Source organism: Mus caroli, chromosome 9, assembly GCF_900094665.2.
Source record: "Mus caroli chromosome 9, CAROLI_EIJ_v1.1, whole genome shotgun sequence".
In the NCBI taxonomy this organism is placed as follows: Eukaryota; Metazoa; Chordata; class Mammalia; order Rodentia; family Muridae; genus Mus; species Mus caroli.
In genome coordinates, this window is record NC_034578.1 from 93,040,380 (window position 1) to 93,066,941 (window position 26,562).

General features: G+C 45.6%; 1 protein-coding gene across 2 annotated transcripts in view; it reads right to left on the reverse strand.

Annotated features, from left to right (window-relative positions):
- Clstn2 (calsyntenin 2) overlaps positions 1-26,562 on the reverse strand; it is a 582,382-nt gene continuing 555,820 nt past the window's right edge. Inside the window, exons 10-17 of one of the 2 annotated variants that reach the window (XM_029481768.1) lie at positions 24,208-24,374; positions 18,035-18,183; positions 15,952-16,175; positions 12,704-12,874; positions 12,159-12,304; positions 11,925-12,048; positions 11,052-11,236; positions 1-9,356 (exon numbers count right to left, since the gene is read on the reverse strand). In XM_029481768.1, coding sequence (XP_029337628.1) covers positions 9,156-9,356; positions 11,052-11,236; positions 11,925-12,048; positions 12,159-12,304; positions 12,704-12,874; positions 15,952-16,175; positions 18,035-18,183; positions 24,208-24,374 — 1,367 coding nt within the window. In that variant the 3' untranslated portion in view covers positions 1-9,155. The remainder of the gene's footprint in view (positions 9,357-11,051; positions 11,237-11,924; positions 12,049-12,158; positions 12,305-12,703; positions 12,875-15,951; positions 16,176-18,034; positions 18,184-24,207; positions 24,375-26,562) is intronic. The other variant, XM_029481769.1, reaches the window with a different exon arrangement.

The window sequence follows — 26,562 nt, forward strand, 5'->3', positions numbered from 1 at the left end:
AATTCTAAAATCATATTTATTCAACCAATTCACAGAAGTGTCGTAATGACCACCAACATGAATCAGTTTGTAGGCATTTACAAGCCAACGCTGAAAATAAATATCTGTCTGTGTTGAATAGGCATTTAACAAATTACTCAGAAACTTCAAGAATCGAAATTGTTAGAAATTTAAAGTTTGGAATTCAGGCATGATAAGATCACAGCCATGGGAAGAAACTCAACTGATCCCCCCAGGGGTTATGTCCCTCTTAAATCTTTATGTACATGTACTCTCTCGGTACCCTTCACTCTGCATCAGTTAGAATCTAGTAGGGCAATTAGGGAGGGAGAGGGTACTAAGGGAAGGGGTGGGAGGGGAAGGCTTTTCTCTGGTCCCCCGTGGCTGGGCAACCTTATTGACCGGCAACATAATGCGCTGTTCTGAAGTTGGATTCAATTTTCTATGAATTCATAATTCCTTTTAGTAAGACATTTCAAGGTTTGCATTGTATCAGACTCATACATACACAGTAGCATAGTTACCAAATAAATACATTTTGTAGACTAACGAGATTCATTCTTGGAGGCAGCTCAAGAGGCTCAGAAGTCTACTGTGTGCCAAGAACACACAAACCCCAAGTGCAGCTGGCTCCCGTGAAAGACACTCAAGCGGCACTGACCATTAGGCCACTTTGCAGTCAGGTGCAGGTGGAAGATGATTGCATACAGTGAGACTGCTCTTTCTCTCTGCAGAGTGAACCCCAAAGAGACTCCAGTAGATAAAACAGTCTGTCCATCTCAGGCCTTTCCCATGCATTGAGCTGGGAACAAACTGGTTTCTCATACAAGGCTTTAAAAATGGTGACATCCTCTCCAGAGATGGGGGGAGGAGGGAAGGGTCTGAGATTGGCTGCACCCAGAACCTTTATATTTAGTCCCAGCATCAATGACAGAAGATGATAGAGTGAACAATATTTAGCAAGTACTTAGGGAAAGGCAGAGACAATGGTAGGTTGGGCAGCCTCTGCTCTGTAGAAACAGCATTGGGGATGTTATTCAGGTATGTTCTACATGTGTGCAAGCAACTATGTGCAGCACTGTCCCTGTTCATGGCCAGTGTCTGCCACTGTCTGACTACTGCACAGAATATGAAGATTCACGGAGGCTTCTCTAAGCTAGGAGATCTGCGTGGTTGGCCTGCTTCTATATGGTTCAGTCAATATGGAGTTTAGTGATATACTGGGTCTTCACCAAGTAAGGACAAGCTAGATGCTTCACTTCCAAATGTTTATGACTCCTGCAGTGTTCCAGGTACTTCTTTCAGGGCTTTGAGAGCTAAAAGCAAATAAGAATAACCTAAGGCATCTGGAGAATTAAGGTTGGTTGGGACCTCTCTGTTTTGTATCCTACTTCCATAGTATAGATATGTATATATGTACATACATATATATTATCAGCTACTCTTCACTTAGTCCTGTCTGGTATTCTATACTTATTACTCCAATTCCCTAAACTAATGCCCCGTCCTACCATTCCAACTCCTTCTTACAGACATTACAATGTACATGCAGTAACATAACAAGGCCCATTCTAGTAGCTACAGGTTTCCTTGGGAACAACTGGCTTCTATATAAACTTTCTTCTTTCTATTTTCCATCTGTTTTTCTCCAGTCACCTGCTATGCCTTTTCAGCATCAACAGCTCTTTCTCAGAAGCAGATAAGGTTGGAAACCTGGTAGGGAGATTGATCCATCATCCACTTCCAGTGGTTCTGGCTTGTAAAGCAACTACAGAAACTGCCTCTACGGTCATATGGCATTATTTACCCATGATTCCTCTGACACATGAATATGTTTACATATAGAACAGTGCCCTGGCTTCCTGGTTGCTTCTGATGCTGTTGATCCTAATCAGCCTCCAGTTTACTCTCCACCTCTACCACCTTCTCATTCCATATCTCTTCTCCTCCTGTTCAAGTGACTCACCCGGGTGCCAAGTCTAATTTTCTTTGCCCAAAACTTTTGCTCCATTTCCAACCTTCTAGAGTGTGTCTGTGAAAGGGCCATCAATACTCCCTTCCAGAGCTCCAGGGCTCCTTTGCATCGTGGAGAGTGGGTAATGGTTAGAGCCACAGCCCAGCCTTCCCTGACGGCCAGGATGAATGCACTTTTGCCTCCAAAGATGCATGCATGCATTTCACTCATGGTGAAGTGATGAGTCATGGGTCCAGTTGGACCCTTACTCTTGGGCCCTCGAGGAATCCTTTCAGAGTAGAGGCCACCTCATTGTCCTTCTTCCACTCGGGGGGAGGAGGGTTGGAGTCTAGACCTAAAACCTGTGTGTTGATTCTCTGCCTTTGTAAATAGAAATAACCTCTTAGCTTCTTTTTTTATGACAGCTCATTCTGCTGAGGAAAAGAACCCTCAATATTTATGTGTTTGTGTCCCACTTCTGCTCTGAAATGCTCAGTTTAAAGGGTCCAGGTAACAGAGGTGCGTTTTCTCTCCCAGATAAAAGAAAGCAAACATTAAAGCCAACATGATTTTGTTCCTGTGATTAATATCCAGCGCCTGCAGTCTGAGGCCTCTCGTGTCTGCTGCCCTTGTCTCATCGGACTTTGGGGGATTGGGCTTCATAGTGATGAATCTTCCCACAGTATATCTGATAAAAAGGGTGGGTCAGTGGCAAGGAGCTGGGCTCATTAACAAATTAAAGCTCCGTTTCCTCAGGCCTATGACTCACAGGGTGGAAAAAGTGGGCTCATCAGGGCCTAGCTGCCTTTGCTCCTGGTGTGGCGGGGAGGACTCCTTTTACTGGTTCTACCTGGAAAAGATTACTTTGGGGGAAAAACATCCCTTCCTGTCAGCTTCCATGAGGAAGCACAAAATATTGTCACCTGCTCTTTGCCCCTTCCACTCTCCTTCCCTCCCTAGTGATTTTGCAAAGGACAACTGCAGACAAAGAGTGGGCTCCAGGGGGCTGGGTTTGTAGAAACTCACTATGACTTATGGTGACTTAAGTCATCCTGGCTTATGTGTCATTGGTTCCTCTTCTATGCCCTGACCTCTGACCTTGACCTTGAGATCCTAGTATGAGACTTGACTTAGGTCATAGGCACAATGACTGACAAAATATAAGAAGTTCCAGCTGAAGGTTTATGGTGCTTACACCATAGATCTTATGCCATACATCAGGAAGGGAAAATGGTTGGAACCCGGTACCTATATGGACCATAGGAATGAGATTCCCACTGTAGATGAAGCTGTAGCTTTGACTTTTCCTTTCCGTTTTCTCTTTCTCCTACTTTTAGCAACATGGGATACTGTCCTTCCAAGAGAAGCAGTCCATTACCCATCCAACTTAGTGTCTGAATTGTGACAGCATTCGCCATTCTCCCTCCTCCAAGTGCCAGCACAGGCTGGCCTCCACAGAGACAGCGCTGAAACCCTGGCCTTCCTGAGCTTTGTTCTTCGAGTACAGCTTGCTGAAGCCTCACTTGTAGAGTGTGCCTTACTAGTTCCAGAGTGCTGCTGAGACTGTGGCTGCAGCTGCCCTGCACATCACCCAGCCAGAGCTCAGTCCTTCATGTGTGAACCTTGCATCAGGCTGGCCAGACCCTGGGCTTTGGCTGGAAACCCCCTGGACCCACTTAAAGCACTGTTCATAATTTTCCTGGTCTACTTACCTACTGCTTCTTTTTGAGGACTACCTCTGTCTTAGCTTCACCAACTCTCAGCCATCAGGGGGGATGTAAGCCTCCTGAACCCACTTAAACCACTGTTCATAATTTTCCTGGTCTGCCTGCCTACTGCTTCTATTTGAGGACTACCTCCATCCTAGCTTCACCAATTCTCAGCCATCAGCCAAATTATTTCTCCATAAAGGGAAAGGCTTTCCTCTACACATGACCCGAGCCATGATAACTAGGGAGAATTCAGGAGCATGTTGCTCACTTTCCTGAAGCCCTCTCTGCTCATGGAGGCCCTTCAGCATCCCTAGGATCATCCCTACCATCTGACTTAAACTAGACGACTGCATCTTAAACTTCTCCCCGACAGTCCTGTGTGTGGAACCCTCTGACACTACAAGAGCTGAGGATTCTCTCTAGTTCATCCTCTGTCTCCTGTTCCTTGGCTTAGAATCAAGCACACACGGGTGCTTGGTGAGGACTTGCTGAATTTGTGGAGCATAGGTACAAACAGAGACTTCCATCTGCCTAGTGACTCAATGCAATCGCTCTCTGGCATGCTCATGGAGGTAACTTCTCTCTCTCTTTGTTACCATGGGAGAAAGTCAAGCTTAGCTCCTAATATGTAGCTCCCGGAAAACCAGCTTCCCCTTTCCAACCAGTGTCAGAAGGGAGCTAATGCAGGATAAACGTATAAAGTAAAACAAATAAAGACAGGCAAGTGAAGGTCCTGGAGTTGACTTGGAAACTTACACTGCTCATTTCCTTTGCCTCCAGCTGGACAACGGAACGTGGTGACATGAAAATTAAACCGTGCCAAGGGCCTTGGCTTGTCAGCCTCGATAAATGTCTGGCACAGATAGAGAAGCCTGCAACATCGGAACCTGGCTGAGCATATTGCAGGAGGCTTTGGGGATCCTCCAGAGGCCATATGTTCCGTGAACGTCACCCACTTTTCTAAAGAATTAGACTTATTCGCTCACTTTTTTTTTTTGCAAAGCCTATCTGGTTAATTTAAATGGGGAGATGATTAAGAAAAAGTACTCTTTTCTTTGCAGCTAATATTGAGTCATAGAGGCAAGAAGGCTGTTAATTTTGAAGTGTTGCTGGGTAGGGCTTTCTGCTGATTGTGTTACTATTGATTTGAACAGCCACAAGTCTTTAGGATCATTTTTAGAGCAAAGACATGAACAGGGCTGAAATGAAAATCAGTCCCGGATAATGAACACTCCTGCTTAGAAATCATTATGGACTGAGCCCTGCTAGGAAGGTGCTTAGCCTGGGGAGTTAGCACTTGCCACAGCAGAGGAGGAAGCCCCTGTGCTCAGTGATTAGCTAGGTCTCTGGGTCTAGGCATCCAACCCTTAGGAATATTTGTCTGATTTCTTCAATTCAGAAATAACAAGTGGGATTTTGGTTGCTCATTTACCGGTTTCTTTTGCGTTTTCTCCAGTCTCCTGTGAACTTCTAAGAGAGATTTAATGAAAGAACCCAGAGTTTTCCAGCTGTTCAATTCAAGGCAATGACCACTAGGGAGCTGTTGGGTGTTTTCTTTGGGGTAGAGGGATGGGGGAGGGATGAATGCTTTTTATGTATTGAGGGTGAGAGTCGGCCTCACATGGATCTGCCTGGTGGCTAGCTTTCTAGATGTCTAGCAGGCTAAGTTTTGAGTAGAAAATGAGAAATAAGAGAGTAAAAAGTTTATGACATGAAAATTCAATAAATTCAAATAGCCTCTTTTTTCAACCTTCAGTCTCATAGATTAGTTTTACTGGAAAGTAGATGGCGGGACTAACTGGAATGTTCCTTTGCTTGGGTATTGCCTGAAGCTGCTTCCACGGCACGAGGCAGGGTTTAGAAGAGTAACATTGAGAACAAATGGCCCTGCAAAACCCTAAGGCTTTCCTCTCTGGATCTTTATAGATAGTTTGTTGATCTCTGATACACGGGAAGGGGGTGCTGTTTTTCTAGCAGTGGTTATCTCCATGGAGATTTGGTGGGTGTCCCTTGAGACAAACTCTCTTGTTAAGGTCAGAGAATTTGGTCTAAACTGTGAGTGGTCAAAATGAATGGTTAATTCAATAAAGTTCTCAGAAAGTTCTGCCGCAGCAATCACAGTCCTTTATACTTGTGTGACTTGGGGCCTTAGTCAGACTTACAGAATTTGCTTAAATCTACTTGAATACACTCAGGATTCCTTGAGACACTTCTTCAGTGGGTTTAATGGCTTTTCTCCACTGGGGCAACTCATTGGCATCCTCCTGCTTCTCCTCCTCCCAACCTTCTGAGTTAACCGAGACTCGAAGTCAAGTTCTGAAGAGCAGACCCAGGTTGTCCATTTGGCAAGAAACGCAATGGACGAGTCTATGGCCACACCTGTCAGTTCATTCTCTTCAGGGCGGAATCTGCCTTTCCTTGGTTGCTCACCTCTTCCTAGGGGTCCCATAGTGTCCAGGTCATCTGGGAATTTTGGTTTCAAAATACCATACTCTGGACACTGGGAAAAGCCAGTGTGACTAGCGCCTTGCATTCCTGGTCAGAGTAGATGATGGTAGGCCGATGCCTTGACCTACCACTCACCTGGATACCTGCTGAAGTTCACTATTGTATAACCACTCCCTCCTTGATCTTAACCAAGGTTAAGTGAGTGTTGGGAACAGGATAAAAGCCTGTTGTCCCAGGAACATCACTTAGATGCTTTGGCTTTGGAGTTGGCATGCAGAGTGAGTTTGTGCTGTGACAAAGGAGGGGAAGGCTTTAGTTTGTGTCACCACTATTTCCCTGCAAATCTATGTCACCAAATGGCTCCTGAACTGATTGATACATCTTGGCTGCCATACCCCAAAGATTCCTAGCTTTCATCTGCCTCTCTTCTTACCCCCACCTCCCCAACAGAAACCCATAAAGGCATTCTAATAGCACAAACAACTTGCCCAACCACAAATGAGGAATGCAGCCACAAGAGGTAGCCCAGGGGGACATGGGAACAGCCATCCACCACTCAGCACTGAAAAGTCAGGGCAGAGCAAAGTGCTCTCAAACTCTAGACTTAAATATTTGCAATCAAAATCTCATTCAAAAAGGATTGGTTTTAAACATGCAAACTGTTCCCTTTATGGACATAATTTTGGGAGAATTCAGTAGCTACTAAATGCTAGACTGAAGAATGTCTTATTATTTAAATAATAGGATTGTAAAGCCTAATCCTTCCTGTAGATTTCCTGCCTTGTAAATGTGCAGAAATGGCCTGACAGAAAAGGGGGGATTTGACTGGGGTAGTTCACAAGAGATGTCTATTTCCTTTCAGTGAATATAAAAATCTTGCATTTCTTCCAAGAGAGAAAAATTAGGGCATGGGTTGATAAATATGTTCCTTTTCTTCCAGTGGCATCTGATATTTCATCCTCCTGTCTCCTGTGTAATTTCCATGCCTGGTTGTGTTCCTTCCGTAACTCCTGAGTCCTCTGCGGGGGGAAGGTCTGTCTTATTCTGCTTCATCCCATTCCTATTGCTGCGGATAGCATGCTTAGCACATAGTAGATGCTCAGAAATACATGTTAATGTGAATGTAAGTAGAACCATGGGTGGGGCGCAGAGGGGTAGTCTGTACCTTGGAATGACTCTGAACAGGATACTGACTCTGAGCCTTAGTTTACCCATCACAAAAAATGTCCCTAATAATCTATTTCTCAAACTCTTCACAGTGTTATCCAAAGGCTCATGAAAGAGAATGTATGCACAAAACACTCTGAGAGATGGAAAAACACCATAAGGTAGATCTCCCCAGCCAGAAGGTTGCAATGACCTGGTGTGGATCATTGGTACCTGGAGGGTGAGCAGAGTGCTAGAGGACATCAGCTATAATCGCTCCCTGAATTCTCTGTTTAGATGACACAGGGAAGATTCAACATTCAGTTGGATCTGAATGCTATGTGATGAGAGACCGATTGTGGACCTGGTCCAAGCCAATTCAGGACGGGCATGGGACAGAGTAGGATGATGGGGATGACCTATACAGATTGAGAACAAAGAGGAGCTCAAGATGTTTGAAACAAACATGTCCTCAAAGCCTTGTGGAACTCTTATAATGGACTTAATTCTTGCCTGCTATTCTCTAGGCCACAAAAGATTGTCCACCAGTTACTATAGCAACAATTCTCCTCACCAAGTGCCCACGTTAGAATGGAGATGGAAAAGTCTTTCTTATTAAAATAAGAAGAAAGAACAAGAAATTAAGGTTTTGATATATTTGCCCTCTATTCAAAGCATCCCTCCTTTTATGAGAAGAAGAAAGAAGCAGCTGTTATTGTTACACATATACTTTGAATCCCTAGCAGTTAAATTTCCCAACTAACATCTCAGACTGGTAGAGCCTACATTTGTTCGACTACATCTGAAATGATGTTATGTCCCAAAGAGAAAACAGTAACATAGGAGATAAGGGACCACAGGCTGGGTGGTGACAGCCTTGTCAACTTTTAGGCTACCCTTATATGGGAAAGTCCAGCTATACCAAACCCAAAGTAGATCTTTATCGACCGTGAAGTCTTGCTGGGTCATCCCATCAATCCTTTCTTTGGCTCCTAGTGACATCCATGCCCAAGCTGTCTCTTGAAGAGTGCCTGTATGACGTGCTTCCTGGGCCCTGTGGTTCTGCCATGGTGATAGCCCTGGGCAGAGCAGCCACGTGGGTTTAGACATTGCCTAGGCAGGTTGGAAAGCTGGTCAGTGAGCCTATGATGAGGACACACTCTACTTATGGCCAAAACCCAACTAACTCTTGGTTTTGAACTTGTTATACAGCTTACCTAGTCTCAGAAGAAGTAAAAAGAAAGGCTCTCCAAGCTCAGAAGTGTGTGTGTGTGTGTGTGTGTGTGTGTGTGTGTGTGTGTACATATACACGTACACTTCGGACCTTTCCATGGAAACTCAATTCTGCCCCAGCAAAGGCTTTCTTTTCAATTCTTAAGCCCTAAGTTCTTAGGTATATGAGCGAGACTCTACAGCTTTGTCTGTATAAAGCAACCTGGAGACCCAGCATAGGGAAGACCTGCTGGTGTAGGTGGAGAAAGGCTATTTAGTCAAGTACGTACACAGTGTGTTATAACCCAAGGAGTTTGAAAACACTGAGTCTAGGGGTGGCAAGTGACACAAAGTGGGAGCTCCTCCCCTGCAGAAAAGAGCAAGGTGATCAGAACTCTGCAGGTTGGGTGACAGGATTCTGGGTGAGCCCCGAGCAGAAAGAAATGAGGGCTACAGGACAACGTAACCACCCTGCAGTCCCCACGGATGGTGACAATGGGCTCTGGGAACTGCTCCATGGTTGGGACATAGGCAGTGCCCAAAGCATAGAGGGTAGATTCAAAGAAGCTGATGGCCTTCCCAGACCTGTCATAGAAACCAGAGGTGAGTGTGACAGGCTTGGGCATACACTGGGTTGGGTTTTACAAAAGGGGCACACGCGCTGCTCATCAGCCCCATGGGCACTAGTAGGGGAGGGTGGAGTCATCCCACTCCAGCTGGGCTTGCCTGGTGCCGCTCTGCCCATGTCTGACTCTGCCCATCCCTTCCTCTTCTTCCTCTTCGCTGTCATCGGAGCCACTGCTGCTGGAGCTCGCGCCTTCCTCTGCTTCCTCCTCTTCCTCTCCTTCGGTTTCATCTTCCCCGTGCCCTGGGCCTTCATGTTTCTGGACATCAAGGAGAGAAAAGAAGTATGCGTCAGGGACTCAGCAGAGGCCACGTGGGAGCTAGGAGCAGCAAAAACCCTGACGAGTCTTGGGATTCATTTCACTTAGAGCTAAACCCCTCACCCTGCCCAGAGATAGGATCTCTGTAAAGGAGGAAACTCAGAAAGTCAGATAAGGGTCTAACATAGCAGCACACAGTCAAGGAACGTATTAGTCTCAATGATAGATGGGTATTTAAACCAGCAGCATCATCGTTTACTGAATCTTTCAGACCCTTCAAATGGATATTTCAGGCTCTTAACTATTTGCTTCCCAGGTGCAGAACCATGCTTAATCTTGGACACCTTTCCATGTGGGAACATCGAGTCACTGGAAATATCAGGGCTTCTAAACCAAAGCGCTATCATTCGAAACTATTCTTTTGCAAAAGTCAATTTTTACACCCTCACTGTTCCCTACCTGCCTCCTTTGGCCATGATTGTGAGTTCAAACTGCACCCCACCCTTTCCAGTTCCACTCTCCTTTTTTTCCAGCTTTGCAGTGATTCCGGCAACATCCCCTTCCTGGATTTATTCTTTGAGTTGGAAAATCAGGTCATGAATGATATGTTGCCTTGTGAGGCTACATACCTCTTTAGATGGCCTTCTGCCCAATTCTGTTATCTCCAAACTGTGCACTTTCTACAAGGCCTCCCTTGCTCTAGCCTGCTGTAATGATTATTTCCTTGAATGGCCAGCCCCTACCCACTGAAGCCTCAGCAAGAGGTTAGCCTTTTTGAATTACACTAGTCGGCTCTTCGGATCACTCTTGCTTCTCACACTTTAAGCTCAGCTCTTTGGGGATGGGAATGCTCACCGCCAGCATCCTTAGATGAGCCATGCTGGCATGCTGGGTGTGAAACTGGAGCAGGAGATGAGCTGCTGTTAAAACTGGAACCAGCAATGATTATCTCTATAATTTGCCTATGACTCTTCCTAACTTTTCTCTGGGCTTGTGTCTTCTAAGCAAAGCACCCGTGGGCAAAAGGAAAGATAGGCAGATGTATAGAGCAGGGCCCTTGCATGGTCATAGATGGCTTCTGGGGGCTGTTGGACAACTGAAGTCAAGTGAACTTCAGAGTGGTTCTGCCTTGAGTTTGAATGCTGGTTGCGTGTGTTTGAACATATTACAACTCCTCTCTCAGTTCCCACGTTGGTAAATGAGGATGCTGCTTCCCATTTCACAGGGTGCTGCCGCAGACAGAACATCTGGCAGAGAGTCTGGCCTACAGGGAGCTTATTAAATGGCAGGTGTGGCTGTTGTAGTTTTGATTTAACTTATTCTGAGCCTATAAGTGAGCTCCATAGGCCATCTCATTTGCACTGTTAGCTAATCAAGAGTTCAATATTGAATTCCTGAGTGTTAGTCAGCTCTGAACTACAGTGGGGGTGAGGAACAGATACTGAATGACTGCTATAAGGAAATTCTAGTCCTGGGCTAAGAGTGATCCACACATTTACATGAGAGAACACGGTTCACAGAGAAGTATGGCTTGCTCATGTCAAGAGGACTAAAGAAGCACAGAGATGGGAGAATTGCTAGAAACAGACTCATTAGACTAGGAGGAGTCTGGATCCTGGATGGAGGCCGAGGAAGAACCAAGCTGATTAGCAAGAGAAGCACCCCACTCAGAGCTCCCATCCCAGAGAGGATCACCTCCATAGGGTTGACAGTGATAGTCAGTGCAGAGTCATCCCAGTCCATCTCAGCTTCCTTGGCAGCCTCAGTCTCTTGGATAAAATGCTGGTGGGCAATTCGGACTCGGTACACACCCATGGCCACAACAAACACTAGCATGCACACAGAGATAATGATGACGACAGTGGCGATGCTCGGGACCACTGAAACAAGAAAGGAACCCAAACAACATGACGATCAAAGATATAGCTCATTCTTCTGAAACACAAAGCATCCATGTTCACAATACAACCTTCCTCCACCCCAATTCCTAACAGTAGGGTTCCAGGTTCTTAATTCTGAGATACTACTTTCATCAAATGTTTATCAACTGTTCTACTCACTCTGCTGTGGTAATTGTGGAGAGGAAGGGAGACAAACTCTGTGAGCTTTCTATATAGGTGCATAGTAGGCATTCAACAAATGCAGATACTCTTTCACCCATGGCCTTTCTACTTAAATTATGTGGAAGTTCCCAATGAAGTTCTCAGGCACTACAAAGTCTGGTAGGAACACAAGTACCACCAGATGGTGGCACAATATGGCAAATATTCAAGCAAAACCATGGGTGGAGGACTTTGAATCTGGTGACTCTGTGAGGGGTTCATGGGAACCTTCTGGGTTGGGCATAATTGTGTCCCAGCCCTTTGTACTAATCCCTGTCATTATTGATTGTATGAAATGTCTTGCTTAGTTGATTACTCCCTATTGGAACCAAGAGTGTCCAGAGAAAGGGTTTGTAGCATCTCTGTGATAGGATTTCCTTCCTCTGAACACCTTTGGATGCTGTAATATAACTGTCTGGTGACTACTATTGGCTTCAGTGTCTGGACTGCCACTGAAATATCCTACCTGAACTGCGCTGGATACTACTCCGGGTCTCAGGGTGATGGACAGACTGGAGAAAGGGTGGCTGCACAATGAGGTGGTTGACATGTTCCTTGTCAGAGACTCTCACTTCATGGAGGACACTGACCTGGAAAGAGCAAGGAGGGACGGGAGAAGGCATTTGTGATAATTCTCTGAACGAATGTGGGAATGGACAGGTGGGTCAGGCCTTCCCTAATGATGGCAGGATACACTCACCTCCAAGTTGAACTCATTGCTAGTGTAACGCCCGTTGAGTTCTGAGCACTTGATCCGGAACCTCCGGGTCTCAAGGGACGTGGGGTGCCAGTTGCGGTAACGGAGGTGATGCAGCACCTGCTCGTAGCGGTTCATGGAGCCCACACCTGTACCAAGAGACCACAACTACTGCCAGGAGGTAAGAGTGGAGGAGAAGGAACTGAAGACACAGGAGGCAGACTTGTGCCATAGGGGTTCTGAATCCAAGGGTAAAAGTCAGAATGCTTATGGGTATAGACAAGTGGAAGAAGTTCCAAAAACTAAACGGATCCAAAGAATATTCCTGTAGACTAGTCTATCTACAGATTCCCTAGGAGCAAAGGTATGGGGGCAATTTACCCACTGGCTGAGTCACTCTAGAAAGCAAAATCTAGAAACATAAAAATTTCCACTTGACCCCTAGGACTGCATAATGCATCCCACCCCAGCTTTTGCCATACTCAGTAGCCTTTGGACAAAGCTGTTCAGAGAGAACATCACTGAACATCACCCTTGTGGGGTCTTACCATAGATGGAGTAACCAGCAGTTGAGTTGGTGGCATCAAGGTGTCGTTGGTGGAGCTCACTGTGGTTGAGCTCCAAGCACTCTTGTCTTGGATCCAAGTCCCCTCCAAGCACCAAAATGTCACAGAAATCCAAATTGTGTAGCATTTCTTCCAAGACTGCTGATTTGGGGGCTGTAGCAGAAAAGGATGTAGGACAAACACCAGCATCAATAGCTCTAACTCATCACAACACCTCCTCTGTTACTGCTCGAAAACCCAGGTGAGTCGGGAGAAGGGGGTGTGTAAGCCATCATCCACACCCACTGCTCACCAGGTCATCTTCAAGAGGTGGGAGAGTGTGCAACTCAAACCCATTCTGCCCCTGAGAAGCCACATTCTACTTGGTTTCCTCATCTACTGGGACATTATAGGCCATAGCCATAACTTGCATTTGGGGAGAGCTAAGTGGCTCTTTATCGACTTCTTAGAGCTTCTCCCATGTGGATAGTGTGTGTGTGTGTGCGTGTGTGTGTGTCCAGCAGGTTGTGAGGTTCTCAACGGAAGGAACTTCTTTAGAGTCCGGCACAGGAACTGCCATGAGCAGTGATCACTATGCTTTGCCCAAATAAAGATGGACTTTTCACTAACCGTCAGTGGAATCAACAAGATAGAAGCAAAAGGTGATTCATAATTGGTAAATTCATGTAAATTAATCAGTTCACAGGTTTCCAGAGGAGCACATGAGCACGTTGGTCTGTCTAGTGGGCTTTGCCTGGTTTTATGACGCCAAATTCTCAGGGACATATCAGTGTATGGGACTGTCAGGTGATTTGGCATTCCTAAGTGAAAACCCCAGTGTAAGACAAAGGTGACGGTTCCTTGTGGAATATGTGCTGCGTGCTAGGTGCAGGGGAACCATAACAGACTCTAGAACTTTCCACACCCATCACTGGGGAAATGGTGAATCACAGAGGTGTGCAGCGTTACTCAAAGTCACACAGAGAGAAACGAGAGACGTAGGATAGAGCATGTTGTTCTGACCCTATAATCTGGAAATATGCGACCTCCAAGGCCATGTCTTCAAATTATTATTAGTATCTATAAAAATAAAAACGTTTAAAAAGACATTCAAAGGACAAGATAATTATTTTAATTTAAAAAATGCAGTGGTACCTGGAATAGTTTTGTTCTCATTAACTATATATTATTCGAGTTTTCGCATGCCTAATTGTTTTTTTTTTTATTGTTAGCCAACCATGATGGTTCTATGTGCCACTAACAGTATATAAAAATGCAATAATCTACACTAGTACTGAGGCCAACCATTAATGGTGGTGAGTATGTGATTTCAAATCTCTTCCAGGTATTTTCTAGCTTCCTGTCAGGAGAAGTTAGGCAACTTCCTTATGATATGGCTGGCAGAGACACACTAGACAGGAACATATCCTGGCTGCCTCTCTCCCTATGGCATTATCTTCCACCCACCACTACTTTCCTGGATCCACTGTATTGACGAGACTCTGTGTTAAGTGCTCAGAGGGGAACCATCCAAGGCTGAGCCCTCTAGGATCCCCTGCTCTGGTTTATCAGGCAGGTCATCACCACTAAGAGCTAAAACCTGCTGTGAGCTCCTGGGCCAGCAACTGGTCTTCTATAGATTAGGAGATGACCTCAGCCTGGGAGTCAGAGGTAATGTTGAATGAAAACATGCTTGCACCCCATCAATAACGGGGGGTCAGAAAGGAGAAGCAGACAGAAGAGTTAAGCAGCACAGAAGCATGAAAGCATGCATGCATGGGGCTGTTGAGTGTGTACATGTGTGCTCCTGCATAAATGTGTGAGTATGTGTGCATATGTGTCAACAGGGGGCAGAAGATGACCCTAGAGTCTGTCACTGTGGCTTGGTAGCAAACACAACCTCCTCATTTAAGACTCTCGTAAAAATGACTATTTCAACAGTAAGCATAGAAATTTAAAACTACTAATAATAGCTCTTGGGCACTGGGCTATGTGCTCTGCATGCACCTCTCATAAATAGAAGGCAAAATGTGGACCCGGGTTACTGCTTTCTCTTGCATTGCCTGTGTGCGGGTGTCAGCTGCAGCGAAGCTCTCTGCTCCTGGACTGTGACCAGTGAGATCAGCAGGCTCTCCTTTTTTTTTTCGGTCTGATTTTAGCCACAAATGAGGACAACAGAGGAGGGAAGGTCACGTGACTTAATGCACCTTGGCATGTAACTCAGAAACCACCTCGGCTGGCCAGGTGTGAAATACCAACTATTTTTAGGGGCTCAGGAGGTCTGCCCTCTTGAGAACCTAATCACTAGGGACCAGTGTGGTTTAAGGTGGCAGGTAATTGGGATTATTATAGAAGCAGCTCTTCGGGGACTCGGGTCTACTGGTACCAGCACATCATTAGCAGTGGAGTTGGATGTGGGGGGGGGGGCGAGGGAAGGGAGCTGAAATTGTGCTTTGGGAAGAGGTTTCGAAGGACAGCTCTCAAACAAGGATTGCCCTGTTAAGCCGAGTCCCTCTGAGTTGTAGAAGGAATCCTTCCCTCCTTTCCTGTCTGCAGACTTCCTTCTCTGCTGGCTTCTTTACTGCCCACAGCATCTGCTCTTGCTTTCTGTGTAACTGTGCCTTTCTCCCCAGCAGAGATTAGAAACTAATCCTTCCTTCAGCAATGGTCCTAATAATGAAACTGATGAGAATACCATCCTGGAAGTCCCCTCCCCCCCCACTCAGATCTTAGTCATATTGGCACGTGAGACCCAGCCTTCTGCTCTGTAAGTGGTAATGCAAAGCTGGATTCGATCCTTTGAACACCTTTAGCTTTTCTTCTAATGATCAGAAAAACACACGCCCACTGCAAGACATTTTTGCAGTCACAAAAGAAGGGGAAAGAAGCGGAAACAAATCGTGCTTCTCAAAGGACACTGCTGTTAAAAGCAAGTACCCTTTTCTTTCGGGTATCTCTTTCTTCCATGGCCTCCATCATGCTATGTGGATACTGCAAAGTCTGCATGTCACTTCGTTTCACTTGCCACACAGCACGGTGTCATCCTTCCTGCTACTAACATGGCTGTGCTACGCTTGGTTAAGTTGTCTGTCCTTCTTCCTGCTGATCATCTGAATGTTTCTAGCTTTGTTTGTTTTTTTCTTCCTATTATGTATCGTTCTGCCATGGGTGAGCAGTGTGGTTGTCCTGAAGGATCATTTTACTTGTCTGTAAGGGGTTAATATCCACCCTCCCTATGGCCCTGTATATACCCGTGCCTGTGGCTCTCATGTCCCCTGATGCCTCAGTCTTGGCAAAGGTGCTCACGATCTTGATGTCAGGGAAGAGAGTCACTCCTCTGGCGCTTTCAAACTGGGCGGCAGGTCTCCAGAAACGTTCTGTTCCCTGGAGGGTGATCTGGGGCTCAATGGCCTGTAAGACCATGATGTAGGCATCCACATCTGGGATGCTGATGCACACATCTTCTCCAAAGCACCTGCGAAGACATCTGCAGTTATGGCCCGGATCAGCTGATCATTCAAACCATCCATCCCAGAGCCACAGGTAAGGGACTGCCACTCCAGTCCTTGCCAGGTGTCCCAACTGTTAGGAGTCTCTGAGGACATCAGCAGACCTTCACATTTAAAGTCACATTACCGTCCAACCACTAATAATGCAGAGACTTAAAAGATTGGCTCCTGAGAGGGATGGGACTTTTCTATACTAGCAACAAGTACCCATTAAAGCTTTCATTATCTTTTAGCAAAGTAATCAATGGCAGCATTAATTAGGAAGCAACTGCTTGCTTTTGTGCATTAGTATTTGGTAAGGGAATTGCTGTCTGGTTGGTTGTAGTCATCTTACTAAATGAGACCCCTGGGCTAAATTCTCCTGCTGTGGCATATGTATGTGCTCTGCCTCTGTGGGGACAGCACAGGAGTGCACCTCTTCTATGGGTGAGAGCAGAAGGCAGCTGTCGCTCTACTTTACCCTAGTGCACTACCACATGAAGGTCTGGGAGACAGAAATGATATTACAAGAACTAAGGCCGAGAAGTGGGATAGACGAAACCCATGCCCTGTTAGGCTGCTTCTGGACTGGGTGGGCCATTGCTCTGGGCTTTAACTTCTTATCTATCCAATAGGGAGAACAATGCTTACCCTACACTGATAATAATTAGTTAGTTATAAAGACCCTAAAAAAACTGCTGTCCAGAGCCTACATTATGGTTTGAGTCCAACTTTTCTCAATAGACTCACTGAAGCCTAAATGCCATAAATACACTCTATTATTATTGAATCCAAAGACTTGGGCAAAAATAGTGAGCCTTGCCTGGACCAATTGTGTGTTCTAGGGATTGATGCTAGAGCCCCAAAGAAGCAGCCATCACCATGCATGCTGTGGGAAGGTCTGCACAGAAGAAGAAAGGTCCCCTGTAGAGATGCATTTTTATTCTCTTTGTGCTCTAGGTGAGATGCTGAGATCGGCCTGCCATTGGCGGTTCCCAGCAGAGATTCCTGTCTCCCTTGCCATCACTTTCCTGTGGCCTTTGCCATGTGTTCCCAGTGGGTTTCTCTCTCCTTGCATTCTCCTTGCAGATATGGAAGGCAGGTCTCAGAGATGGGCACTGTCTCTTCCCTCTTCTTTGCTCTAATTTGGAGCTGACTCAGAGGTGTCAGCATCTAACCTTAGGCCTCTGGAGTGGGAATGCTCTTTCTATCACTCCATCAAGTATTGTTACCCAAGGGGAAATCTCTGCCAGACCCAGAAATGTAGCAGTCAGCAGACTTATCCTCTCTACCCTTGTTCCTTTCTCCCAAGTTCTTCTATCCCAGGTGGTCACTGATTCTATTTCAACCTCCTGGGAGTCTCTGGGGTTCCCTGCCTAGCAGCCATCTCTAGTAGCATCCAAACCCATCAGTAATCTTATTTCATTAGTTGAACTCTGCTCCCTGGGGACAAGAACCATGCCTTGTCTTCTCCTGTCATTCTTGTAATATTTAGCAATTCTCCAAATAAAGTTGGTTAATTTGATTGAATTTAATACATATTTGCCAAGCATCTACCATGTACAAGATACTATACCTTTATGTCAGACCATTTTAGATCTATCTGCTGGAGAATTTAGAGATAACAGGACTTTCTAGGCACCAGATTTGATAAAACACAGAAAGCTGGGTTTGAATTGGTGACATAAGGTAACATTTCCCTTAAGAAAGCAAAAGCACAGCTCCCCAAAGCATCCTCCTGTGGACAGCAGAGTTGAGGTATGTCAAGTCGCATGTGCAAAGCAACATTTTAAAGGGACCACTGTTGCCTCCTCTGCTGGGCCTAGGCTGAGTGGCTTTCACTCACTGGACTTTGGAAGAGAGTCTGAGGCGCCGGACCCCTGCTGTTGGGAATTGCCGGGAGTTGATATAGGAGACTTTCTGGAGGGCTCGGTTGATGTTCCCAATGTCATCGCCTTCCATCACGAGGATGGACTGTGAAGGGTTGAAGTGATACTGGAAGACAGAAATGGGTATCATGGGAAATATGGTCAATGGTAAGCATGGCCCTCTGAGAACTGTAAAACTCCACAAAGTGGCTACTGACGCCAGCAAAATTGTTCCCAGAATGTCTGATGAACCTCAGAGCTTTCCCTAGGAGTTCTACCGCAGGGATAGACGTTCCCGGAGACATCAGTCAAAGCTACAGGATGGAATTCTGAAAACCCAGGCACACTGTTCTTAGTAGGAAACATTTTTGTTTGGATTTACAGACAGGGTCTCACTATATAGCCCGACTGGCCTGGAATTCACTGTGTAGACCAGGCTAGCCTCAAATTCAAGAGGCCTGTGCCTCTTGAGTTCTGGGGTGTAAGAGGTAAGGCACCATGCCTATCATAGAGTTTTTGTGCTAATTTCAATCTTTTATTATTATCACCACAATCTATAATCTCCTATATATCTAGGCACATGAATGTATCTAGAGGACAAATCTTGGCAAGGGAAATTTCTAGGTCAAATACTAGTATATGCTTTTTGTCCACGCTGGCAAATTTCTGGTTCTGGAATTGTCAATGCATGCACGCATACACACACACACACACACACACACACACACACACACACACACCTTCCAGTAGAGTGCAAGTGCCTCTTCTCTAGCTGCAGTCATCTGTATGCTGTCAACCTTTGGGAGCTTGGCCAGACTTATAGGTAATAAAGGCCATTTTACTCTAGTTTTAATTCCTATTTCTCTTACTACACAGGATGTTGAACATATGTTTTAATAGGTTTAAGAAAAACTATCCATTTACTTTCCCCTGACCTGACTCAATGTCTTCATAGTGATGCTCTCGTTCTGTGTCTGGGGATGGATGTGCCATTTTTTGGTGACATTGAACCATGTGAGTCACTTGCAAGGTGGTTCTAGTCAACTGATAGCTACTATATAAATGTTTTATTGTTGCTTGTCCCTTGAAGTACCTATCTTTCTCATGTAGGTTCCACTAGCATTGTGTCCTTTTTTCTGGTTGCACTTCCCAAATAGTAGCATGATTTCCTGTCACACTGATAAGGGCTTTTCTCACTGAACATAGGGATCCTTACCAATCCCTTCATCCCAGAACCTAGCCCCAGGGATCTGAAAACTCCATTTAGATGGGTAAATAAATGGTCCACCAAGCATCCATTTTACTCAGTACCATTTCACAGGTCTACCTAGTCTACCCAGGGCCAACTCCTTCCTATTCATCAGAGGGCATCACCACACTGCCAAACCCTGCTTCACCCCTCTACCCCTTCCTGGAGTCCATAGAAGTGATACTTCCTGCCTCCCTTGTGCCATGTGTTCCAAGGCCACATGACCATACCCAACCAATGAGATGTGAGCAGAAGTGAGGTATGATGAGTTGTGCCAAGCCCTGTGGGGTTCTCTAGTCTTGTTCTTCTACTTCAGTGACCCTCAGCCTATACATAGGAACTCTATTTCATGTCCCCTACTGAATAGAAGAGAGAAACATTTCTATGCGCCAATCGACTGAGTCTGGGAAGTTAATACCACAATAGGTCAACATGTCTGGAGGATGAAGAAGTCAGCCCTTCCCAGCCATGCTTCTTCTCTGAGGCTATGGAGCATGTCTGAGGGATCACAACATGTGGGATTGTCATCTGTCAAAGTACAACTTCGGATGGTTAGTTCCTCTTTCTGGACTTCATTTCCTCATTTAAAACATGAAGAAATGAATATCTATCTGTCCGAAGTTTAAATGAGGATGTATATACTATATATGAAACGCTTGGCTCCAGAAGCACTTGAGATTTTATATTTGTTTTCTTTTAGATTTGAAATATCTGCACATATATGTAATGAGATGTTGTAGGGCTACGTACTAAATTCATTTGGGGTTTACACATACCTCATATACACAGTCTGAATATTATATATAATATGGTTTAGTGTGCCTGAGGTTTGACTGGAGCCTGTCACAGGAGATTAAGTGTGACTTTCCATTTGTACTCGCTTACCAGTGCTTATGAAGGTTTGTATTTTGGAACTTTAGATTAAGGATGTCTGTCTACCTGATAAAAATTCCTGTATTTACAATGTGAAAACTTGGGCTATAATCCCCAGTGCTGTAGTAAGCCCATCTTGGTGAGTCTTTGCTGCTGAAGCCACTGTGTCTTTGTTGCCTTCCCCATGGTCTAGCTACTTCCTGTTTCTCACACCCCTGGGTAGGATCTCTCTCAGCTGTGAGCATAGCTCCCTCTGTCCATGAGCATAGCTCCCATGTTCTAGATTTAGGAGGGCCCAGGATCACGTTTCACAGCCAGTCATTGGGTGTGTCTCTAGCCACAGATAATTCTACTCAGGATGCTCATCTCTGAAACCAACACACACCGGTGGGTCACAATCAGATGGGAGACATTTTTCAAGTTATCCATTCTAGATCCGAGAAGATTTAAGGTCATCCTTCTAAAAACACTACTCAGAACTCTCGTCTGCTCTTCACGGTGGCAGTGGTGTTTTGCACAGACCTGTGGTGCTGCTGATGTGTGGGTGAGAACCTCAAGGACATGCTTACTAGTTTCCCTCAGCTTTCTCACAGCATCTAGGGCAGCAGTAGTATGAAGATGTGGAGAACTGCAGAGTAAGCTAAGGTTTGAGCCTGGTATGATGGGAGGATAAGAAGATCAGCACTGGTCCTCAACCTTTCTAATGATACAACCCTTTGATACAGTTTCTCATATTGTGGTGACCCCCAACCATAAAACTGCTTTTGTTGCTACTTCATGACTGTAATTTTGTTCCTCTTATGAATCATAATATAAATATCTGTGTTTTCTGATGGTCTTAGGTGACCCCTCTGAAAGGGTCTTTTGAGAACTACTGTTCTAGAAAGATGACCTGGAAGCATTTCTAGGCAATGAGCAGAGCACAGGTCTTCACTGAATCCTCTTAGCAAAAGCATAGGTTAGCCAATGTGTTGGATTTCCAGTTAACACCCTAGACTGGACTCAGGAATATCCTTCTGACCAAAGGGGATGAAGATGGTACTAAGCCCAGCTGTCAGTATGATTCCTGTAGGATCAATAAAAGCCTAGATGGGTTCTCATATTTTTCCAGCTGCAGTATTCCATGCTCTGAGAATATGTCTGTGGTTATGTGCATCCAGGAATGTACATGCTCCACAGGAAGATAAATGGAGCAAAGAGCGGGTACTGGGCCTTGTGAGTGGAGACATTCCTTCAGCAAGTGATACCTCACTTCTTTCTAAGTCAGTCACACAGAAGGGGGCTAGTCACTGGCAAATCAAATGAGAGTCACTCAGAAATGATGGGTGGGCGACACACGGGGACAGAAGGAAGTTAGTTTTAATAATGGTCAAGGCCATCTTTTAATCAGAGTTGCTAGTGTAGAGGAAAGAACATGGACTTATTTTGGACAAGTCCCCAAGCCCCAGTCCCCTTGCTTTTGAAATGAGGTCATAATATTTAATTTGTTTTGAGGAGCAGAGATAATGAACATAAAATAGCCCCCAGTGAGTGCTGTGTAAACTGTGTGTCTTATGAACTTCTCTCACAGACCTTGAGCTCTCACAAGCCATGCCTTAGGGATAGGGAAGGATTTGTGGTGACCTGGGTAAGAGCAGGTGGGTCGCTGAGAAGCCTCCCCGCAGAACCCTCTCATTTGTGTGACACTTTTCTTAGCACCTTGCCTTTCCACAGGCTAGGACTACTCTGTAGAAATCGCTTTGGTTCTTAATTTATAATTCACAGATTGCCTGGCTGTTAAGTCTAGCATCTCTGCTTTATTTGTCAAGCCTGGAATTCTGCAACGGTGGCCCCTGGGGATGGTTCAAAGCAGAGCACACATTCCGAGGCAGGTAGTGAGCTGGAGTGAGAAAGAGAGGGTTGGAGGTTGGATCTCCATAGTACTGGGTAGATAATAGCCCAAGGAAATAACACATGATAATTAGACCAGCTTTTCCAGTATAAAGTGGTCTGTATGCTTCCTCCAATGATATGTGATTAACATGCACGTATGTATATGTCATGCTAAACAATATCTGGAAAGTTAATACTGCCTAAGTGTGCCTTCTGTATTCCTTATATGTTCTCATTCTGACTCAATGTCCAGTGTAGACACCTTAAACTCTACATACATACATACATACATACATACATACATACATACATACATATGGACTGACAGACAGACATATGTAACACAAGATTATTCCCTCTTACTTGAGCTTCCAATGGCTCTTAGTGGCTGATAGGTAAGAAGTATATCTCTAAATCCATCTAGGAGTCTCCACCGAGCTCTTCCGTCCCCACTTTTGTGCCACTGTTTGGGTGCCCACAAGACTGGCCTTGAGGTTCCTGTGCCTTTCTGCAAGGCTCCTTTGCTATCTATCGTTCAGATTCCCAAGTCTGCTTGGAATGCTCGGCCTCTCCAATCCCCTTCTTTCCCCAGGTACAGCCCTGCCTGTTCTGACACATTCTCTCCTCTGGGAGCCTTGCCCTGGAGGCCATTCACCCTGAATTGGGAGCTCTGAAGTGGGACTGCCTAGATTCCAATTCTTGCTCAGTCCATTACTAACCTAAGGGTTTCTCGAGCATCCTTTATCCTTCAGTTCTCAGTACCTCACTGAGAACCTCATGGGAGTATTGTCAATGGGAAGAGGTAATTGAGAAGAATAATGGTCATAAAGCCTTCAGGACAAGCAGTGCCTGCCTCTCAGAGGCTTTCAGGAATTGTCAGTGCTCACTGTCAAGTAGCAGGTCCCCTAGCAGGTTTATTCATCAGTAGGGCCACTGAGTTATCTGAGGACAACAAGCCATGAACATCCACCTCTAAGGACCTGAGGAACTGTTCTTGTCTCCAGGACACTACTAGTACCCTTCCTATACCCAAGACATGATGTTTGCTGAGGTGGTCACATTTTAATGAACATCATAGGTGCTCAGACCAGCAAGCACTGCTTGGATACCCAGGGCCAGAATCTTCAAGCATCAGGACCCTGTTAGGAGCAGGTTCTGCTGGAAAGTGAGCTGCTGGCTAGGAAATGCAACCCCATGGTAGGATGGCAAGGCAGGGCCATGGCAGACTGGGTACAGATGGGCATCAGGTGACAGTCCTCTGATGTTGTTACTGTCCTTTGGGAAATGGCCAAGGGAGAAACAACTATGAATTTTGGGGACCCAAGGAGCTGTCCTGGTCTTCAGGATACAGAGGGTGGGACAACCTGACTTCCATAAAGTGATTTGGGACTTCCCTTCTCAGATGGGGGCCTTAGATGGGACTGATGCTTCTCTTTATTCAGGGGTGTAGGACCAGCAAGAGCTTCTTATAGCCCTGTGAGGCCAGAGGGTAACCGTGCCTGGGGCAGAGAAGCTTGCTGGGGCCATAGCTGCCTCTCCTCCTGCCTCCCAGGAGATATTTTCCTAAGGACACAGCTCTGATTTCCCAAGTCACTTGTATATTTTTGTTTCACACAAGCAATAAAAATCACGCATCTTTTCATGTTCCTCCTGACTTCCAGATATTGCTTGGAGGGGAATTGGTTTCACTTTAACAATTTAAGACCCGGTGGCTGTCATATCTATTTTCCAATTCTACCTCATGTCTGTCTTCTCTCTCTTTCCTCATTTTGGAGTCGTAATGTTTTTGTTTACTTTTTATGTTTCTGAAATGTATTCTTGCGTGCCACTTTAGTGCCTTTAGGCAAATGAATAGCAAAGCAACCAACCAATCTACAGACAAATGAAGCTTCATACCTCCCTCCAGGCAGACATGGGATGGCTTCAATTGTCTATTCCAAAGCACCCGATCTAGAAGTCTCAGGAGCTGACATCAGAAGCCCATTCTGGAAGTCATGGTCACACTACCTGTTCCCTGTTAACGTGTGGCCACACCTAAACCGAGGCACCAATTCTGTGAGGCTTCTCTGGGAATAACTATCTCTTGGCATGCTTAGGTCTTGGTTAGCCTTCAACTCGTGAGTCAGTGGTTAGAGAAAGTACTGGTGCCTTCCTTACCTTTATCCCTCGCCCAAGGCTTTCCAAGGAATTAATATCCAGCCCTTCCTTGCAGGCCTGCAAACAAGAAATCACCTTCTGGCTTTCCATTTTGCCAGGACGGATTGTGAGACTGGCAAGGCTGCCATGGAAAAATTGTGCAAACCGTGGTTTGGCCACTTCGCCTCCTGTAAGAACAAGAAATATTGTCATCTGCCTTGAGGATATTAGGTAGGAAGGACCAACGCAAAGTACCCTCTGCCCATAGAGCCAAAATCACTCACACTGCCTGTGAATTCTTTAAATCTAAGAGATAAAAACACGCCTCTCTCTCTCCCTCTCTCTCTCTCTCTCTCTCTCTCTCTCTGTCTCTGTCTCTGTCTCTCTCTCTCTCTCTGTCTCTCTCTGTCTCTCTCTCTCTCTCTCTCTGTGTGTGTGTGTGTGTGTGTGTGTATGCATGCATGTGTGATGAGCACTACGGGAGCTTGGGTCTCTTACCATGCCCACATATGGTTCCAAATACTCATATTGCAGCCTCAGTAGAACTCATTCCCATCTCCTTCCTGGTCTCCAAGCCAGGCTTCCCTTGAGGTCTGCTTATAGCCCATCTCACCCAGATAGCCTTTCCTGGTATCTTTTTAAATTACAGCCACCCTCTTTATCTTTGGGAGGATTACATGGACAGATCTAGCCTGGTTCTTGCTTGATTTTTTTCATTCAAAAAGGAAATAGGATGTGGAGGGACGATGGACCAGGCCCCCATCATGATAGCTAAAAGGAAAAGTTCTGAAAACTCCTTAAGCCCCATGCCTCACAGGACACCTTTGTGCCTCCTAGCTCTGGTAGGGTGTCTCACTCTGCACAGTGGCTCCTGCCGCTTCTGTGCTTGATGCTGCCTGAGGCTTGAGAACAGACTATGCTTGCTTGTGAGTGGCTTCCCCAGTTCCCCAAAGGGCAGCTTTCCAGCAAGTGGCACTGTGGTACCCTTGTTGCTGGGGTGTGCCAGCAAAGTCCCCTGGGTAGTGGATGCTCCTTTGGCACACAGTTATTATGTTTCTTAGTGTGTTTGGAATGCCTTCAAATCCTTTGATACCCCATTTCTTTCTGCTTTCCTATTGAAATTATGGAACTCTCCCTATTCAATCACCCTTGCCAACTTACCGTAACATGGCTCTTTATACTGCCTAGATATGGGCTTGCCTGGGTTCACCCTCACACCTGTGGCTCTTACACTTGTTCACCCCCAGCCTGTCCTCCCTGTCCCCCAGATTAGGCAGATTTCACCATTTTTTTCAAGGTCTCTTAGATTCCCTGTCAATGCTACTTTCTCAGACTTTATTGAGTTCCTGCTTCCTAGGCCCTGTCCCAGCCCTGAGTCCCACTGTGCTCCAGGCTTGGGGCTTGGATCACTGTTCGTTGGTTTTATTGTAGCCTCTTCCACCTGGCATTGCTGGTAAATTGTTTGCATGTATGTGTTGTCTTCAGTAGCTTAAATGGTTATTATTTTAACCACTGGCAAATCTTTAAAGAAGATAAACTGGTGCCTAGTACTTGGTCTGACCCCCCTAGAGATTTTTATTTAATTGGTATGAGTTTTAAAAGCTTGTTGGGTAAAGCAGATGGGAAGGCAAGGTTAAGAAGCACTGAGCAGCACTGAGCAGCGAGCTTCTCCACATTGGTCCTTTTGCATACTCCTTATGCGGTCTCTCTCCTTGATGCTACCCGCAGGCTTGCTCTTTGCAAGCTGCTATAATTTATTAGTTTAAGCCTCTCTTTCCTGGATAGCAAGGATCACTCATGCATTATTCATTTTAATGAAGACAATACTGAGCAAGTAAGTATTAGGGGCTGAGGGTGCACCAGACACTGTGCATAAGTTGACTCATTTATTCTTCTCAAGAACACTTGGCCTCTCGTGTCCTCTTGGCATGCTATACTCTGCCTGGCACACAGCAGACACTTTATAATTGCCCGTTGAATTGGAGGAGACGATGCACTGCATCCCATCAGAGTCATCATGGGCACTGAGGCTCTCTCTCACCCTTTCCTTCTTGCTAAGGCAGCCCCTAGGTCTTGGGTGTGGATGGACTAGAGGGATAGAGTCTAAGCAAATTTTATTATACCATCATTGCTCCAGTGATGGATTCAGGGGTGGGTCTGGGGCCAAGTACCAAAATGAAGCCAATCAGTACCTGGCATTCAAAAAGCTATAATTATGGTTCCAGAATATGCATGGGCCCAAATTTAGGCTACCATCGTAAGAGATGATGACTGGTGGCTTACACATAAAAGCTTCTATTTTGCTCTCTTCCGGTCAGAAAAGCATCGGGGTAGCTAGGGCACAGGGTCGGCTGACACTCGCCAGCTACCCAAAAC